The following is a 21,926-nucleotide window of genomic DNA, read 5'->3' on the forward strand; positions in this document are numbered from 1 at the left end:
ACATATACCAAACAATACTCACTCGCACAGTTGCCATTGAAAAGCCGTACAGTGTGGATTTCGCTCACAATTTTATCATATTTTGAATTGATTAAAATTTGAAACAAATTCAAAATGAAATCCGCAATATCCCAGATGCAGCGATCAATGAGGAATCGTCAACACAGATTTGAACAATGTATTCGTTCAGGAGGAAGCTATTTAAATGAAGTAATTGTCAAAAAGTGATAGATGTTATTAATAATTCTCAAATGGCAAGTCTTGAACTTTACATTAGTTTAAATAAAATCATTTTTGCCCTTCCCACTTTTGTTTATGGCATTTTTTAAAAGTTCCCGTTATGACACTAAGCGACTAAGCCACGACCATAGTCTGATGCTATCTGGTAATCCCATCCTGTCATCAAACCAGTGGTTTTAAGTGCGGTCTCTATAAATTCATGAAACGATCCAGCCCCAAAAGTATGCCATACCATACATATAGTCCATACCAAATTACTTTTGATTTGGAGGGACCTGCGCAGCAGAGAAAGGTAGGGATACAGCAGCGGCCATGTTGCCGTTCTGAACCGGCCAGCGTTCTCTAATTTCTAGTGAGTGTTCAAGTGCTCATGATACACATACAAAGTTTCCTCTCTGAAAGCACTGAGTCGACTGAGCCTAATCAACAAATTGGCAACTGCGCTTCTACCTATGACTATTCATCACTGTAATTGGCTGATCTCCCTCCATTTCTCTGCTCCGCATATTCCTCCAAGTCAAAAGTAATTTTGTAGGGACTATAAGGTACACTAACCTTTGGAGCTGACTGAGTATGGAGGTTTGTAGTAATAGTTGATAATATCTACTACTGCATAATAATAATAATCTCTACTGCATACACGCACGGTATTATGATTGTAGTAACTTATGCGTTCAGCTAGAGACTGAAAACGTTTTGTATAGGGAGGTGTAATCATATGGTGGGAATGAGAAAAAAACTATAGTGGACGTTCCGGTTTTTTGAAAATAAAAACATAATTATTATTTAGAATTATGGGTCTGAAAAATAAAAAATGTACAATTAACTATTATATTACTTTACCTTGAAAATTGTCCCTTGGCCTGATCCTCAAGGTGTAGTTTAACCACTCCCGATTTTAAATTGAAAAAAATATAAAAAAAACTTCTGCCAGCTGATGAATCAAAATACCAGCTTTCCCTACAAGATTCAAATCCTGAAAACACAATTATGTAGGTTTAAACTGCCCGAACTGTGACAGCCTATAATAATTGAATTTTCAAGACAGAATCCTTCAGGTAACCAATGCCTCAACTCAACAACTATACTTCACAAACGGTTCAAAGAATACGGGCCTCGAAAGAAAAATTCAAAATCTATTTATGTGAAAAAACATGCAGTCTTGATTCACAGACCAAAAGTCGACTTACTCTTGTTCGTATAGCATGGAGCTAAAACCATAATATTGCCTTCACGAAACGTGATAAAACACACGTTTCATCTTTGCACATTGGAGATCTTCTCGCTTTATCAATTACATTTAATAATTAAATCCGCGACCAGATTTCCAACTCACAAAATAATATTTCAATAAAATTGAATGGGTTTTGATGTCATGTATGACAGAGGGCTTCAAAATTTAGTCAAAAGAGTTTTCAGGAACGACTGAACTTGGATGTCCAAACTCAGGTTTAGTTTAGGTAATAATAATTATGGTGGTGCTGATTTAGATAGTACATTGTGAAGGGAAAGAAGATGTAAGAAGAAACGAATGAGAAAATATAATCAATAACCATGGAATGAAATAGAAAGTAGAGAAGATAAGATAATTATCGAAATAAACTACCAATATTTATTAATATTTAATAATAATATTTATACTTATATTAATAAGTATACTAATATTTAAGGTAATAATATAAGGTACTAATATTTATTTTCATTTTAAGAATTGTTTTCAAATGGGATGTCTTGAAAGTAATTTTCATATTCATCAATCACAATCAGAATTAACGATTCAGCATCCTCCCAAAACCATTTCATTATCACCAATTGTTTTTTGTTTCATTATCACCAAATCAATTAGATCGAAGATTAGTTCTTATCTACCATAATGCACAGTACTAGAGTTTTTGTTTATAAAGCAAAGTGAAGTAGCTAGTTTCCTGATGAATGTACACTTTATTACACAAAAATAATTAGAAATCAGGTTGTGTGGATTGCAAGTTGAATAAATGATTGGAAAAAGCTTGCAAGGTTTTCACATAATGCGCTATAAATCAATCTGAAGCCATTAGTAACTCTGCAAGAATTTTGATCAACTAATTTGATTCATAAGGTGTTTCATGGAGGGAAAAATCATCAATGAAATCGGAATGAAACACAGAACTAGATTGAAGAATTTATTAAAAAATGGAGTAACTGTAGGCACCGTTGACAAAGATAATTAAATCACAAATCAAGCAAGCTGAAACAAAATCTTGATTTCTGCGTCACTAGGAGGATCATGAATAATAGGTAACTATATTAAATTGATAGGGTTTGGAATAAATAATTGGTAACTTATCCAGCTAATATTTAGAAATAGAAACATACAATGTAACACTGCTATTAACCATGAAATTATTATATTTGATAAATTCTCTGATATTTATCAATCAATGAATTACAAGTAGGCTATTCCATCAACTAATAACACTAAGTCCACTTTGTGGTTGTTACGTTCAGTGCATGAGAGCAGAAACACAAATTATTAATAATAAACTAGGATATTATTTTTAGATTTAAATCGAAAAGTCATATATTTCTCTTTTCTTGAATAGTACCTATCGGACATCCATTTCATAAATATTACATATTACACAGATGAAAGAATATTCTTCGATACATCGAATGCAATATAGTTTTCTGGACAAATGTTATCGACTTAGCTGTTATGTGCGTTGGGAAACAATTTATTATCAACAAAAACAATATTCATAATAATTATAGCGACCTATATATTAATTGTGCTAGACTATGGATGGATTTTCGATTGAAATTCACAACTTCCAAATATAAATTAATTTTTCATGTCAATAATCTAAAAATGAGAGTACTAAGCGTACGGTAAGTTATTAAATATAATCAACAATATAAGTATGGTATCAGCAATAATTTACTCTTAATATTGAAGGTTGAGATGTTAATCAAGTGAATGAAATATTTACATAAATATGTATTATAATATAAATAGATTACGAACAAATAATTAATTTGATGAAATGGAAGCACCTAGTTTGATTTGGCATTAGATTCCAGTCCCCCAATTGTAGTTGAATTAATGAACATACTTGAAAAGTGCGAATTTCAATGACACAAGAAAATATTCGCAACTACTTCAGATGAAATAGAATTGTAGTGCTTAGACAATTTATTTCATTTTCATTTTGTTGCCTTACTTTTGCAGAAATATATATTCATCTACACATAATTATATATGGACAAGATTATATGTCAAATTCTGACATATTAGATTCATAGCTAAGTGTGTTGAAAATTCTTAAGAGAATAGGAAACTTCCAAATTTGATCTAGGATTTTCACCAAAGCAAATTTTCACAAAAAAAAGATTTGCTTGAACAAAACAAAATCCATCCTCAAAATATCATAATCTCACTATAGTGAGGTCCACGTTATAATGGCAGTGGAGAAAGATAGGAGAAAAACGTAGCCGATCCTCTGTCTTGTCAATGCCTTGTATTATAGTAGCTGATACAGGTTTATTGATGTAATATTAAAGGTTAATTCTCGTTTAAAATAATCAGTTATATTTTATTTTGTAAGAAATTATATTTTTCAATAATTTCATAATGAATTTCCATAATAACGATGAAATATTTTTTTAGTTAATTATTAATTCTACATTGTTAGAAGACGATCTGGCAAGAGAGCAAAGCGAGAAAGAGATAGCGCTATCCGCTTTGTGAATGATAGACAAGGATAGCAATACCATTACTAATCATACACTGCCATTATAACGTGAACCTCACTGTATATTTTTTGCTTTGTTTTCAGTATAATCTGTAGCTAATGTAGTCAGGTCTGGACTAGTTTACAGTTTTCCTTTATAATAGATTTGGATAAAATAGTTGAAGATTAAATAAAACTTATATGCAATTGATCAATTTTTGGCCTGATGATAGCTGGGGAATGTTTAACAATAACCATAGATAGAAGTAGCCTGACCTAGAGACGAGTGTCTTGCAGAATCTGTGCTTTCTGGAGAACGACCACCTGAAAAAGATACATTTGAAATATTACATACTCAAATTCAAAGTGACCACGAGAAATATTTACATTTTAGAAATAGAAAGACAATGCTAATTTTTAAAGATAATATTTTATTCATCTTGAGTAAAATAGTTGTGAGTATATGCCATTTACTGTACGTAGATAATGTCAGGAAGGTGACGTCCTTCTTCTCTGAGAGAATTTTCTATTCTGTCCAGGAAGCTCTCCCGGAATAGGATAATAAAGATTGGCGGCAACATATTTGAAACTACGATCAGACTACTGTATATGTGTATATATAATTGTTTTCAGAGTACTTTTCCTTTGTGTAAATTGAGAAATTCGATGATTTTTTTTTAAAGTCGTCAAAACAGCTGTTCTACAGATGAAATATGTCGACTATGTGTTCTCTTTATAAACTGCTCTACCTACCTACATCGTACACTAGAAGGAGGTTACAAATTAGTGCCACATGAGGCGTTTTTCAGACGAGTCGGCATGAAGCTCTCCGATGGGCTAATTCGAGAGAGCTTCCTCTCAATAACCAATCAGAAAATCATAGAACTTCTTGAACGTGTGGACTCCTCTGAAAAATGCCTCGTGTGGCTTGAACCTTACTACTAGACTGTATTACTACTTATAATAATATAGTTGAATTAAAATATATCCCAACTTTGAAGAATATGCGGAGGGAGATGGAACCAGTTCAGCCAATTAGAGTGATGAGAATAGAATCATAGAGACAAGCGCTGTTGCCAAGTTTGCAAAACAGGCTCAGTCGATGAGGAAACTAGGTATGTGTATCATAAAGGTGCGTACAGACTTTCGCTCTGCTCCGCAATCGAACGTCACTCGAGCAGATCGATTGATGATCGACCGGGGAGCAAGAGTGGAACGCGAGAAGAGCTAACATCTCCCGTAACGTTCATGATCGGAGCGAGTGCGGAGCGTGTTGGAGGCGCTTATATCTGTACGCACCTTAAGGTGTTGACAAATCACTGAAGACTACAGAGCGCCTTCCGCTTTAGCACGGCAACATCACCGCCGCTGTATCGCTACGATTCTCTGCTCCGCATATCCCTCCAAGTCGGAAGATGTTTTAATTCAACTAAAGTAAGCTTTATTGGTCTACTACTATACTCCGTACAAAATTACTTTTAACTTGGGAGGTACATGCGTAGCAGAGAAGGCATACAGCGGTAGGGACACAACGGCGGCGATGTTACCGTTCTGAACCGGCCAGGGTTCTCCAATTTCTAGTGAGTATTCAAGTGCTCATGTTAAACTTACATAGTTTCCTCTCTGAAAGCTTTGAGTCTACTGATTGTAATCGTCAAATTGGCATCTGCGCTTCTACCTATGACTCTACCCATCACTGTAATTGGCTGATCTTCCTCCATTTCTCTGCGTCGATATTCCTCCAAGTCAAAAATAATTTTGGACGGATTATAGACTTACGGCTGAGCGCCGAGCGCACATAAGCTCTCCTAGGGTGGTTGGGACAGAGTCTATCCACAGATGTCAAGTGTTCTCTCCACCAAGTCACTTCTGCGCTTCCCACTTCACTTCTGCACAGTGGACATCTGGCTCCACCCCCACCCCCACGTATGCATCTGCCTCCCAAAGTGTGCTCCTCTCGTTTATCGGTCATAACCGCGTCACCGCAGGTCTCACACTTGATGTAGTGCTTTCTCTTATCGCAGTCATCTGCAAAATAACACAAAAATAATTTATAAAATGACTTGTTGGTTATCCATCTTGTTCTCACTAATATAATTACTATTGTATTTTTATATAACTTTAAATTGAAAAAACACTCATTAAAACATGTTGAACAAATTAAAAGGGTACAATGATGTTATTTTATGAATAAAATTCGTGGAATATGTAGGCTATTGATGTTGTGGGATACAAAGTTGAATACTGTAAATATTCAATGCATCGAATGAATATTATTATTATTATTATTATTATTATTATTAATTATTATTATTATTATTATTATTATTATTATTATTAATAATAATAATAATAATAATAAGTGGACGACCACACTACAGGTGGGATGGGGTAGTGAATCATACAGAACACAAGGTATCCCAATCAGGTGAGGCATATTTCAGGGGGACAGTTTGAGCCCCCTGTGGTTCTGTATGGCTCTAAACCCATCAAGTAGAATGCTCCGTGACTCAGGCTATGGGTATGTGCTTAAAAGAAATCCTCAGGTGAAGGTATCACATTCCTTATATATGATTGACCTGAAGGTTTATGCTGCCAACCAAGACCAGTTGAAAAATATGCTCCAGTTTGTTAAGAACTTCAGTGATTCAATATGTATGGAATTCGGATTGGAAAAGTGTAAAGTGCTGCATGTGAAACGAGGCCAAATATCAGGAAAGGGTGATGGAGCTATACAGTTGACTGAGGAAGTGCTTATTCAGAGTTTAGGCAGGCCACATGAATACAAGTATTTGGGTCTTGCTCAGCTCTTATGCAGAGCTGATACTGTCATAAGAAGAGAAATTCAAAGGAAGACTGTGCAAAGACCTGAGAAGGTATGCAGAACAGGGCTTAGCTCTAGGAATTAAATATCTGCTATAAATACCTGGGCAGTCCCTGTGGCCATGTATACATTTGGCATAGTCAAATGGACAGATACAGCTTTGCAAGAGTTTGACAGAAAGGAAAGAACAACTTTGACAAAGAATAGACTTCATCACCCCCGTAGCTCAATCCAGAGGCTCTACCTGCCTAGAGGTGTTGGTGGAAGAGGCCTCTTGAGTCTGGAGACTATGTGTAGTCAACAGGAAGACAGACTGCGGAAATACTTCCAGAATGCAAACAGTGGTCTGCTAAAGGCCGTTTGTCTGGTAGACAGGGAGTACAGCTTGCAGCTGGCACATGGAGTCCAACAGCTAACAGCCAGCTCAGTAGAAGAGAGGCTGGAAGCATGGAAGCAGAAACAGCTGCAGCACTTCATTCTGATTGTGTTGACAGAAAAGAATCAATTGAATGGTTGTAGACTAGTGGAATATTCAGTGAGACTGAAGGTTTCATGTTTGCCATTCAGGACCAGGTAATCAGCACTAGAGCTTACAAAAGATATGTGATGGTACTCACAGTGGATAGTAGCTGTCGGCTCTGCAGGAAAGCCATAGAATCGAAACAGCATATTTGTGGTGGCTGCTCTGTACTAGCTAATACAGAGTATTTGCAGCGGCACAACAATGTGGCCAAAGTGGTTCATCAGGCAATGGCGAAAAGATATGAGTTGATAGCGATTGAGGTGTCCTATTACAAGTGTAAGCCAGAAATGGTCTTGAATGGTGAAAAGGGAAGACTTCTTTGGGATTGTTGTATGACAACTGACAGATCAGTGGAGGCTAACAGGCCAGACATCGTCTTGTTTGACAGAAAGAATAAAGAGGCTTACATAATTGATGTGGCAGTGCCCCTTGATGAGAATCTTGTGAGTAACATTGCCGAAAATAAAAGAAAATACCAGCCCCTGTCAGTTGAACTGAAAGATATGTATAAATTAAGGAAGGTGATGATAATCCCTATAGTAGTGTCTGCCAATGGACTGGTCACAAAAGAATGGAGACAAGCAATGGAACAACTGCAGTTGGAGAACTGGCATATGAGAATTATGCAGAAAGCAGCAGTTCTTGGTACAACTAATATTGTATGTGAGTTTCTAAGCCTCTGATCTGGAGAAGAGTGAGTGAGTCTCTTCTTTGAATTGCAACTATTTTAGTCTTGAGATCAGAATTGATCTCCGGCTACTTAGTTATTAAGACAAAAAATATTTTTCAATAATAATAATAATAATGATACTCCATCGGTCCATCCCCTACAGGATAAACCTCGGGATGTTTTTCCTTTATTTTCTTTACTTTGATTATTTGATCAATTTGTTATTGATTATTGTGCCAGAGACTATTGATTACTTACTTATTATGTTTCAGGTTTTGATTTTGATTTGTTGTTGATACATTAGTTGTTAAAAATTTGTGTAAATGTTTTTGTAAGATAAGTATTAAAAATAAAATTAGACAAATAAATGGATAAATTGATAGAGTAGGCAAAATTGAATCAAGTCAAAATTGGTGTGGAGTGTCAAAAAACACGCAGCAGGCTTGCAACACGCAACTCTGTGCATCTTGGTTGGTTACCTGGCCATGTAGACATAGGTGGTAATGAGCGTGCAGATGGACTTGCTAAGATGGACATACTGGAAGCGGGCATCCAGTATGCCATTCTTTGGTCCAGGACCAAGCTGTGGCATAAGTAAAACAACAACCTTTCACACAATAAGTGAATAGTCCAGGGATTTACATCACCAGCAATGGCAAGTTCACCCTGGTCAAGCACTTCGCAAAAAGCTGCTAGCAGACACAAGCTCTTTCACCAGCTGGCTGGTGAGGTTGGGTAGAGGTTATGTCAAGCAGTTGATTGCTCTGATAACAGGACATGGCCACTTCAGGAAACATCTCCACACAATTGGACTCAGAAATGAAAGTTAGATGTGTAGGCTTCGTAATTAGTATGAAGAGACTGCCAAGCATATCATACTGGATTGCGAGGGGCAAGGATAAGGGCTCTGTTTGGCTAGGTAATGAATGTGATGTATAGGGAAAAACCTCTGGATCTTGTAAAGGACACCGGGATTGGTTCACCCAACTAACGTACTTGGGACACAAAATAAGCTTCGGTTGTTGTGAAAATAATAAAGGACTGATCATTTTGAAATAAAAACACATAGATGTTGTCAGTTTTCTACACTTTAATTTGGTACACTACCATGGTTTCGTGACCACACAGGTCACATTTTCAAGCTGACTAAAACTAAAACGGACATATTGGGCTGTTCAAAATAATACATGGTAGCCAACTTAACCTAAAGAAATAAAATAGCCTACTAAATAATTTGATGCATTGAGACAATAATAAATGGTGAGTTTCATAATCTAATAATGTTTAAAAATTCCAAAATATATTTTAGTAGAATTGAATAAATATATTAATCTATGAAACTAATCAAAAAGAAAGAATAATCATGTAGCCTAAGTAAGTTTGAAAGTTGGGAAACAGCTGAGAGGAGTGAATGTAGTCTGTTTACCATTCCAATCAAAATTGTAAATATAACCTATTTCTATGAATTTAGGATCGAAGTTAAAGAATCCCACAGTTAGATTAATGGAAAACACAAAGAACTTGAAAATTAAAAGAACTAACCCTATAAATAATTAAGTAGAATTGAATAAATATATTAATCTATGAAACTAATCAGAAAGAATAATCATGTAGCCTAAGTAAGTTGGAAGTTAGGGAACAGCTGAGAGGGGTGAATGTAGTCTGTTTACCATTCCAATTTATTTATTTATCTATTTGTTTATTTTATTTCATCATGGAACGTTTCTACAACATCGACCACAACTCAGTTGACTGATCATTTTGTGAAGTGAAAAACTATAAGCAAGACTCAACATATTTCGGACTATGTGTAACCTTATCAAAATTTGGGAGAGGACTAGGACAAGGTTACCATATCTTATCTCTCCCTATCATTTTGATGATGTACTTATTGTATGAATCAATAAGGAATACTGTGTTACTGTTACTGTGTTGGCGTGTGAGGTTCTTTGAACCTTTGAATGCTTGAATCTATCCCATCAAAACATAACATAGAGCAGGTAATGCTCTCAATTACCTATGAGATGTTGGTTGAGAGATGCTATCTCGACCACTTCTTGACAGTGGTGACACCGGGTGAGCATAGGGCATGACTTCCAGTAATGTATATTGAGACCTTCCTCGGTGAAGTCGTCACGTCGCTCCAGACAGAAGATGCACTGTTGGCGGCCATCTTGCTTGCTGCATCCGCCATCTTGGTCCTCGGCTGGTGACGCAATTTCTGAGGACGACGAGTCGCTCGCGGCCGGTTTTGCAGTGCTCTGCATTATTTGCGCGAAGTCGCCGGTTGACGCCACTCGGATCGGTGGAGCTGCTGATGTTGCTGATGAAGCTGAGGCCGCTGACGTAGCTGTAGTTCCAGTCACACTACCAGAGCGCACTAGTTTCGGCTTCTCACTGCTGGAGGGTGTTGCAAAACTTGATTCTTCTTTTCGCTGTGGAAAGTGGACAAACACAAATTATTATTAAACGAAAATCCAAAGCTAAATGCTGTAAACCACCCCGAAGACTCCTGCTGCTTCTGCAAATATTGACTACAGGGTGAACAGCTAGAAGGAATTTCGATGTTAGGTAGCTATTATCCAGAAATATTTGCCATCCCGGTAATCGAACCCGGTTTCTCCTATAATAGTAGTCAGGCATGCTCTAACCATTTACACCAAACTGACAATCTCTGGGGAGTAGCGCTAATTATACTAAGCCAAAGCGGCCAGCCAGTATACTGATGGAAATTAATGAGAAATTGTTTAAATGCTAATAAATAAATAGTAATAAAAATAATTATTAAACAGAAATCCAAAGTTGAATGTTATTCAATGTAATATTTGTTTAACGGTTGACAAAATATCGGAGTTTCCAGGTTGTGTGGAATCAAGCCCTTGTGACTGAATAACAAAATTCAATAAGCCAGCAGAGTTGTCATATTGAATATATTCAGTAACATGGGTGTGCTTGAGAAAGAATAACCAACTTTACACAATCTGGCAGCGCTAATATATTCTACTCATTTTTCAATTCTACTCACTCTTACTGTCTCAATTTCGCCCACATCACTTTTGATACTTTAAAGTGTAAATAAAAGGCATTTATCTATCTATCTAATATTTGGTTGCATAAAAGCTGAAGTCTCAGTTCCCTAATTCGATTTGAATAACAGTGATGGTTACTATGGAGTCCTTTACTTGTCTTACTAATAATTAAAATTAACAGTAAGTTGATTATCCATTCTATTCTTTATTTTTTACCAATTTCCTGTTTGACTTGATAATGTGTGAAAGAAACATGTAGCCACTAAAACGTAAGTATTAATATTTTCAACATAAAAGTATTTTTCACAAAAGTAAATTGAACCACCTGAAGATTAAGGCTGTGCAAAGGCTAAAAAATTACTTTCTACTGGTGATATTTTTCAAAGTTTTTCGATTTGTGTATCATCAAGCTATCAAAATGAAACAGTTTTCTCAGGAAAACATTTTTTTCCGATCATTACTTTTTGAGATATGAGCGCCTAAAGTTTAAATTTTTGGGACAGAACATTTCATATTCGGTAAGAGATAAATCCATGAGATTTAGAGGATAAATTCATTATGGTATTGTTGATTGAATAAAACAAACATTTTCTGAAAATATCAATTGTTGAGAAAGTTATTCAATTTACCAAAAATGACCACAAATAACTCAACTACCAGTTATTTCTGGTAATTTTTAGTAAATTGAATTACTTTCTCGAAAATTGATATTTTCAGAAAATGTTTGTTTTATTCAATCAACAATACCATAATGAATTTATCCTCTAAATCTCATGGATTTATCTCTTACCGAATATGAAATGTTCTGTCCCAAAAATTTAAACTTTAGGCGCTCATATCTCAAAAATTAATGATTAGAAAAAATATTTCCTGAGAAAACTTTTTCATTTTGATAGTTTGATGATATACAAATCGGAAAACTTTGAAAAATATCACCAATAGAAAGTTAATTTTTAGCCTTTGCACAGCCTTAACTTCAGGGTAACTGAGGATAGTTACCAGTCTTTTATTGGATGATCTTCATTTCATTATTGTTTATTGTTTTTGAATGGACGGATTCAAAGATCCAAAGGTTCAAAGAACCCCACACGTCAACCGAAGCTTATTGTGTCTCCAAGTAGTATGTTAGTTAGACAAACTGTTTAGTTCTTTACAAGAACCAGGAGTTTTCCTATACTAACATCCCATTCATCACCCGGTTGCTTGTTGTAATCCAGTGTGATATGCTTGGCAGTCTCTTTAGACTGATTGATCAGTCTGATAATAGTCTGATGATTAGTCCTCGTGACCTACGTGAGTTCCACTCCTGGTCTTTTTGTAGGTCCTTCCGCTGAGACAGGGGACGCCAAACTGCCTCTAGGGCGACCGGCGCCCGGCCACCTTCAACTCAGCCTCTTGACCCACATTTGTGCCTGGAGTTTCACCCATCTCTGGTCTCTTGGGTTTTTCTTTTTGCCCCTCCGAAACTGCCCTGATGGGGCAGATCCTGTGGTTTGAAGGCAAGCCAACTTCTGGAGTTGCCTTGAGGTCCATTTTAGTCGCCTCCTATGACAAGCATGGATACTGTAGTGTGTAGTGGGTAGGGATGTCAATCCCGGGACCGATTTCCAATCCCGGTATTTCGGGATTATCCAATATCAGTCCCGGGATCCCGGAACTGATCCCGGGATTATCAAAAATCATTTTAATGCATTTTTGCAATTGTTCCTCCTCAATTACATGTTCAATAACAGTGTGTGGAGATGAAAAAGGGCTCATTATTGAGGGAGAGAATATTATTAAAATGAAGAAATACTTAGGAATAATATTAGAAATTGAACATTCCATTTCTATAAATGTTTTCAAGATTAGGAGTAACTTTTTATTGTATGTCCTACCTTGAATTTGCTGTATCCTAGATGATAGTTAGAACTGAGGAAAGCAAGATGACTCATCAGAGACTTTTTTATGTAGAAAAAGAGCATTTCTATCCTACATCAGGACGGGATAGAGTTCACACTTTTATCACTCCAAATACTGTAGAGTGAATAATTAATATAACTTGAATTTATAATATAATTAATTAAATAGGATACTTTTTGTAAGACCGTAACGCCATACCGACCGAACAACGCGAAAGCTGAACCACTACACTACTAAATGAAATTTCGTAGAGTCAACTATATTCACTTCAACTAGATATTCTACTTATGATAGAGAAAGAGAAGAGAAGAGGAATAATGAGACAGAGAGTGAATATTTAGTGCTTGTTTATTTCTGATTTCTGAAGTATTTTCAAAGTTCTGAGTGCATTTCAAGGAAATGCCATCAGCACTATTGCAAATATTGCGCCGTCTAGACTGGTAATTGTGGTGCTTTGTAAACAGAAACAAGTGTAGAGACATAGCAACCGATCAACTGCCATTCTTTGAATAATGCGAACCGATAATGCGAATTCTATTTAGCCAGTAAAAAATACAGTATACAGTATTATATACATAATACTGTAGGCTGCAACTGCAACTGTAGGCTGTGCCTGTAGAATAAATTAGTCAAACACTTTTAGAACACAATTATTTATAAAAACCGTAAATGAATTCTATATTGAATTGTTTTTGGAAAAATATGATTTACAATTTCAGGTTTTCTAATCCCGAAAATCCCGGGATTGACGCTGAGAAATCCCGGGATTGTTAGGTATCAAAAATCGGGATCCCGGGATCCCGGGATGTCTCCCTAGTAGTGGGTGAATTCTCGTTTTCCTCACATTCTTGAGTACGATGATCTACTCAAAGCTCTCCCAACCCACAGAGGGCTTCATTTCACTAAGATTGTATTGTTTTTTTTTCAAGTATTATTCGTGTCATCTTATTTTATTTAGTGGGTTATATAAATACCTGTTGATCGATTTTGTCAAACTGCTGCATGAGATTGCGGTACAGTAGGTTGCGTCTAGTAATATCATCATCTGGTGGTAACTGTTTCCTCACTAGCCTCGGATTGACTTTGTAAACTAAGAGAAGGACCCGTTCAGCAACCTTCCGCACAGCTTCGGCCGGGTGATGCAGTCCAGATGCTCCAAATTCTGCCAGGGTTCGGCAAGCCATTCCACTGACAAAATAAATTAATTTTCTCAATAAATTCAATCAATAAAATAACATATATCAGGTAATGAATAAAATTTGAATGAAGAGATAAAATTGAATTATTTTTCTTCTTCATCTTCTTCTACGCATCCAGTCACGGAGTTCTGAATAATCAGTTGTTTCATTTCTCTGTGATTCATGCAAAGTTGATACAGTATCAAGTGGTTATTTGTATCATTTTTACTGCCAGCGCCATTAGGTGACAGTAAAAACTATTTTTCGTCAATCAGCATTTAAAACAAAATGGGTTCGGATTCCACCTGTTGCCATGAATTTTCACAATCCGAGATACCTCATCGTTTAAAAGTTTCGACGAGACAGTTCAGGATTATTGCCTGAAAACTGGAATGGGGATCGTCGGAAAAAAATAATTCACTGATTTTTCTAAACGTTTTAATGACATCTTGTTAATGAAACAATATCTCTTCAGAAGTTCAATCGAACTTCTATTATTCTATTAAAGAGAAGAGAGATTTCTTATTTATACTAATTGAACGAGTGTGGATTTTTTACAAATATTGACCACCGTATCCAACTACCGTTGTAGTTTCAGTAGCCAGTAACTTGATATTCCACAAAAATAATACATTCATTATTCATTTTATAACTTCATCAGAATGGTTCAACCAACAAGTAACCTGTAAGTTGTGGTACGGAGCCCACCCCAGGGATGGCCCAGCCCCCCAAGGACAATGGCGCATGCCCCCCCCCCAATCCAAGTGTAATGCCCCCACCCAAAGTACCCCAATTCCCAACCCTTTAGTTTTTAACATTAGTCAGAGTATGACAATAAAATTCACATCTTACATTCTAATCTTCCAAAGGACATTATTCACCTTTGGTCTTGTGAGGAATTCTTTCTGTTTTCATAATATTGTAAAAATATAAACCATAGATTCTTATCTCTTTTAAAATAGAAATAAAGTATCTTTTTGATATTATTTTTGAGACTAGCAGTGCACCCGTTCTTGTTCGGGAGGACTAAAAAGTACTACATTACATCAGGAAAAACTACATGACAAATATTCTAGTAGGATATTAAAAGATAAGTAAAGGAGGCTTTGCTTTTTAAATGTTAAGGTTACTTATAAAAAGTTGAATAATAATATCATTGATATTCTTTTATTGCAAAAGAATATTGCATAGCAATTTTGGTAAACATTCATACAAATTTGGAACGATTTTATTCATACAATATATAATGTCGGAAAGTTTAGGTATTCTAAATCCTATACTATTAAACGAGCAATTTCTGTTTGGATGTTTTGATGTTTAAATGTTTATAGATGTTTGTATTTCACCGGATCTTGAAAACGGCTCTAACGATTCTCACGAAATTCAGAACATAGTAGGATTATAATATAAAATTCGATTGCACTAGGTCTCATCCCTGGGCAAACTCGCTGAAGGACATTGAAAGAATTTATTCATCCTTGGAAAAACAGCTGATAATTTCGTCGTCTGTTGATGATGGAAGTGAGTGAGCGAGTGCATGTGTGTGGGACTGAGACAAAATTATGACTCAGCTGTTGAACTTTTATACCTAATTCAATCAGGTACTTAGTGGCAGTTGTACAAAAACCGGTTAAATTTTAATCCTGATTAATTCCAGTAGAACCAATCAGATAAGCTATCTTTTTGAGATGGTCTTCTGTGATTTGGTTCACGTGAAATTAATCAGGATTAAAATTTAACATGCTTTTGTGAGAGAAATTTTTGCATTCCTCTGCGAATTAATCTCAATCCACTGTGATTAGATTTAACCTTTCTGTATGAACTATGAATATTTATTATGATTTCTTCTTTCGTAATAATTTTTATATGCTTTTGTAGGTGCTCCAGAGCGGAGCTCGGTGCCCCGATATTTATCATAAATTGGAACAGGTTGTCACTGATGTTGTGTTGTTGGCAGTATTTACTTTTTAACATTACAGGAGTAAATAACACAAGTCGAACAAAATGTATCTTTGAATGTTTTGGTTTTTGGAATAAATATATCATCTGAACAAGTACATTTTTTAAATTCTATCTATTAAAACCAAATATCGGGGCACCGAGCTTTGGTCGTTATTTATTCATTGATAAACAGAACTCAATTCTTTAAATTGATTGGGGAAGGACTAACAGGCACAGCCCAAAACGGTTTCTTCCCCGAATTTAGATTTATACACTATAAAATTTATAGTATATTTAATATTCCAAAAAGTAGTTTAATATGTTTCATACACTTGAATTCAAGTGGAATTTTCAGTCCAAATATTTGAAAACATAAAAGATCTAATTTAGATTGTTTACATACCAACATGAATAACAATATAACACTCACTAATCACTTAAAACTGTAAAATAATAATGAATAACTTTGAATATTATGATATATACCATCTCATGTCAACAAGTCAGATTACTGTATTTTGATCGAGTCAATTAAAATTTCTAGATTTCTCGCGAGATACGATAAGCTAATTGATTACACAGCTGATCTCCCACACAGGCACACGCATCTTCTGTTATCGACAGACGACAAAATCATCATCTGTTTTTCCAAGGATGAATTATCCTTTTCATGTGTTCAGGGAGTTTTCTCAGGGATGAGACCTAGTGCAATCGAATTTTGATATCATAAACCTACTACGAGATTCCGAATTTCGTGAAAATCTTTAGAGCCGTTTCCGAGATCCGTTGAACATAAATAACCAGATAGCCAGATAACCAGATATAAAAATAGAAAAAAAATAAACAGATATACAGAAATTGCTCGCTTGATATAATAGGATAAAACCTTTAAGTCCAGTCAAATGGTCGTTTTTCAGGAAACAGGTTCTATATGTATTTTGGGGCGCTGAATTCAAATCGAAATTTGCTGACACGCCAGAGGGCGACTTCACCCCCAAAATTTTGGACTTTTTTCAAGTTTTCCATCTAATTTCGAGAACCTTGAATTTTTCGAGAAAAGGCATTCTCTATATAATATTAGAGATAATAAAATTTCGAATGAATTGAGTTGTCACGCAGGACTACTTTCTGGATTTTTTATCTGAAGTGTTCCACAACATACACAACTTTGAATGTGCGAGAAATTTGTGATATTTCCCCCATTTTCACAGTCTCGCATATGCAACGTTGCGTATCTTGTGGAAGAATTCAGATAAAAAATCCAAAAAGTAGTCGAGGTTGTGATGAATTTTCTCCTCTTTTCACTCCCATGAATTATACTTCTGTTTTCAATACAGTTCAAAAGTTACAGCCAATTGAATGATGATCTTTATTTTCTCATTTTTCTTGCGATTTTACTGTTATTAAAGAGTCTCTAAATTGAGTACAATACATGATAGAAACTTGCGATTGGTCTTAAATGAGAGAAAATTTCATGCTCTATAAGCTGAGTCTTGAATTGATCTTGCATTACTGTTTATATCGAAAAACTGTCGAGACTGTGAAAATGAAAAAAATATCGCAAATTTCTTGATTTTTTGAAACAAACGTATCTTACTTCACTATTATATTTTTACAAAAATCATTCACCTCACATAAAAGAGGAGATTCTTCTCTTCAAATCAAGACCAAGTATTATTTTGAGTTACCGAGACACACAGTTTTGAATATAGAAATCGGTCATTTTTCTATGCATTGAAATATGGGCTAAAATACACTAAAGGAGGAATTTCCTATTTTTTTAACAAATTTTAGTGAGATGATTCATGATTTTCAACCGCCTTGACGAGCTGATATGAACGAGCTGAAGTACGAGGAGATGTGATCATTCAGTCAAAAGTTATAAGTGATTAAAGTTTTGATCCTGGACGTATCCTTATGTGTGCCCCCCACTAGGAAATACTGAAATCTAATGAGTGATTCTCATAGAACATAACACTCGTAAGGAGATTTCAGCCGAAATATGTTTCTTTTTTGTTAGGAAGGCCATGAAAAGGTAGTATAATGTAAGTTTGAATTTTGGCTGTAGGACATGATTTTCTATTTTTGGTCGTATTCCCCCTCCCACCTCTACTAAATTCAAAAATAGGTACCTAAGGAATTCTGTTCAGAATTAATATTGTTAATTCACGTGATGTATGGCTTTCTATCATTACTGGAAAAAGATCCTAGTTGTATAGGGTAGAAGTGGTAGGTTTGCATAATTTTGAAAACCCCTAAAAAATACCCCTTTTTTGAAAACTCTTAGCTCCAGAATCAAAAATCGTAGAGTACTGCGCGACCACTCAATTTATTGGTAATTTTATTATCTTTAATATTTTAGAGTATGTTTTTTCTCGAAAAGTTAAAGGTTCTCAAGATTAAATGGAAAACTTGAAAAAAGTCCGAAATTTTGGGTTTTTTTGGGAGTTTTGGGGGTGAAGCCGCCCTCTGCCGTGTCAGCAAATTTCAGATTAGAATTCAGCGCCCAAAATACATATAGAACCGTCGCGAAAAATTCTTTCGGCTGTTTCCTGAAAAACGACCATTTGACTGGACTATTATACAAAACAGAAAAAAGTAATGAAGCATAACAATAATTACTTGATTACTGTGTGGTAAATAGGGTGTAAATTTGAAAGATTGAAATTGGCTTAATTTGATATTTTTCACAAATTTTCGACAAGAGAAGTTTTTCTTCTGTCAAATTCACTAGTTTGCGATGTTGTTTATAATTGCATTCCCATTTCAGAGACATTAATATCATCATGAAACGCCTTCGAAATTAAAATGATTATTAGATTAAAATGTGCATTACAATTTAACTTATCATTGTGCTCTTAAGAAAATTAGGTTGCAACAGCAAGGAAACTCAAAAACAGGACCATTAAAAATTGAAATTAAGCAAAGGAAATCAGAATAATAGTGGATGATGAAGTTATAATTTATTTTTGTCAAAGATTTACCTCCAAACTCATAGGCTTAAAATTACTAAAATTCCTGCATACAAAATATTATCAATTGTATTTTATATGCTTTATATTGAGTTACACTTTGCAAAATATAACATTCTAACGGTGGGAAAAAGTATTAAAATTAAATACATTAGGATATCTCTATTTGATAGCTTGATTTTTGAGCCATGATTCTAAATGTTGACATAAAATATAAAAAAAATCATGCCCTCCCCCCAAAAATGTTGATGGCGCAAATTGCGCCATGACCGCCCACCACCCCTTGTGGGCAATCCTGGCCCACCCAAAATTAAAAATTAAATTTGGACTGTGAGTGGCACAGAATCCAGCTTTGAACTTTGGGTGGGCCGAGTCCTGCATTGCATGATATTTTTTTTATGACACTTTCGGAAGAAAGTTGAAATTTTCCTCTCTAGTGAGAGTTGTCAAAATCGCTCAAAAATAAACTCGAATTTCTTTAAAACTAGAATGTTTATAGAAATTTGATTAGTGCCAAACGATTAAACCTCTATTTCATCAACAATTCTATCAACATCAATATCTGAAAATTGTTTGATAGTATTGAAATTAGGTGAAAACTAGTGTTTGCAGATTTGATAAGTTGAAATTGAATCAGGCTGCTGGTAGTTCCACATTTGAATGCTATGCAGCGCTGCCTGCACAATTCTCAACTGAACTGTAATTTTGAATCTTCATCTTCTACTTGAAGCAGATTTTTCCTCTTCTTCTTCTTCTTCTTCATACGAATTTGGAACGATCTCTTTCGTACAATATATAATGTCGGAAAGTTTAGGTATTCTAAATCCTATACTATTAAACGAGCAATTTTCTGTTAAGAAGAAGCATAAATTATTGTGAATTTGAACCATCGCAATAGACCCCTTACCAAAGTCCAAGGATGGTTCTCCAAAAAAGTGTCACATTATCATGACTCAAATATTGAAATTGACGATGTGAGTCGAAGGGCAGGCTATATTACAAATGCTGCACAAAACTCTGGCGGGAAGTAGCATCTTCAAAGTCAGTTATTAGTATCAAATGCAATGCCAATTGCATCTATAACTCATCTAGTGAGTTCTCCAACAGTCAATTAGTGTTTAGAGATAGTAAACATCGATGAATATCTTCACAAATTTTATTATAAGTCACTTAAAAATTGCTATTACGAGATTCTGATCAGAGAAAAGCTTAATGTAGTTGAAAAGGATTCCGCTAGATAGCGCTGGCAGTGAAAATGATACAAACCACTTGATACTGTATCAACTTCGCAAGAATCACAGAGAAATGAAACAAAAGTTTGTCCAGTACTGCGTGACTGAATGCGGAGTAGAAGAAGAAGAAGAAGAAAAGAAGAAAAGAAGAAGAGAAGAGAAGAAGAAGAAGAAAAGAAGAAGAAGAAGAGAAGAAGAAGAAGAAGAAAAGAAGAAGAAGAGAAGAAGAGAAGAATAAGAAGAAGAAGAAGGAAGAAGAAGAAGAAAAGAAGAAGAAAAGAAGAAGAAGAGAAAAGAAGAAGAAAAGAAGAATAAGAAGAAGAAAGAAGACTAAAGAGAGAAGAAGAAGAAGTAATCTTATCTTATCTTATCTTATAATTGTACTTACGGTACGCTTATCCGTTCTCTATAATATGGTATTGAACAACCTTTTGTTTCATTTCTCTGCAATTCTTTGATTCAAGATTGAAGATTGAACTGATTTTTGATAAGACCTCTGGTTTTTTTTATAATTTAAAAAACCTTAAACTAACCTCAATCCAGAAAGGATGTGCTTTGAAGATACAGCAATTCATATTCATACTTTTTCGCATCTATTGTTATGAGCACATGGTGACCAAGTTGGTTAGACCGTGGCTTCCCACACTGTGGGAGGCAGGTTCTCTCAGGCAAATCTCTTTCCTACCAATTTTTTTTGCAGATGATACTAAATTGTTTTATCTTATTCCAATAATATATCATTATAAAATGAATTATTATGATTAGGTAGAATAATTGAATTGAATCATATTATTATAATTATTAAATTGATTTATCAAATTAATTTGATAAATTATTAAAAAAATATCTTATTGTATTGGAATCCAATATAGCAGGTGTAGAAAGAAATTTGTATGTAAAGGTATAAAGGTTATTTGGTTTTTCTTTTTGTGTAGTTGAGAGGTTGATATTGTGGTAATTATTCATTATTGAATGAAAAAGACTAAGAAATTGTCAAAAAACCACATATTTATTGATACTTAGAAAGACCTGTTTCAGTGACTACACCATTGTCAATCTCTGATAGACTCTGATAAAGACCGAAACCGTTAACTCTAAGAATCAATGAATCTATGGTTTCTTGACAATTTCTCAGTATTTTTCATTTAAAAGGTAAAATGTGTATAAAAACTCTGTACAAAACTCTGGCGAGAGGCAGCGCAATAAAAGTCTGTTATAAGTAACAAATGCAACGCCAATTGCATGAAATTGATGTAGTAAGCTCCCACACATCAAAAATGTTTAGTGTAGTAAACATCGATGAACATCTGCAAAAATTGATAAATAATTTTTAAAAGTTCACTTACGGAAATTTGAGTAGGAAAAAGCTTAATGTAGTTGTATAGGGGTCCGCTAGATGGCGCTGGCAGAAAAAATGATACAAACCACTTGATACTGTATCAACTTCAAAGAATCGCAATCCACTTGATACTGTATCAACTTCAAAGAATCGCAGACAATTCATCTACTTCTTTTTCTTTTTTCTTTTTCCTCTTCTTCTTATTCTTCTTCTTCTTCTTCATACGAATTTGGAACGATCTCTTTCGTACAATATATAATGTCGGAAAGTTTAGGTATTCTAAATCCTATACTATTAAACGAGCAATTTTCTGTTAAGAAGAAGCATAAATTATTGTGAATTTGAACCATCGCAATAGACCCCTTA

The 21,926-nt window shown here is 34.9% G+C and overlaps 1 protein-coding gene across 1 annotated transcript in view; it reads right to left on the bottom strand.

The window, feature by feature from the left end:
• Positions 1-2,379: 2,379 nt before the first annotated feature.
• Positions 2,380-21,926, bottom strand: part of LOC111050803 (centrosomal protein of 104 kDa) — an 84,574-nt gene continuing 65,027 nt past the window's right edge. The window contains 4 exon segments of the mRNA XM_039441434.1: positions 2,380-4,274; positions 5,730-5,978; positions 9,985-10,402; positions 13,873-14,086. Of these exon segments, the coding sequence (XP_039297368.1) occupies positions 4,195-4,274; positions 5,730-5,978; positions 9,985-10,402; positions 13,873-14,086 (961 nt within the window). The 3' untranslated portion in view covers positions 2,380-4,194.

Source organism: Nilaparvata lugens, chromosome X (genome assembly GCF_014356525.2).
Source record: "Nilaparvata lugens isolate BPH chromosome X, ASM1435652v1, whole genome shotgun sequence".
Lineage (NCBI taxonomy): Eukaryota > Metazoa > Arthropoda > Insecta > Hemiptera > Delphacidae > Nilaparvata > Nilaparvata lugens.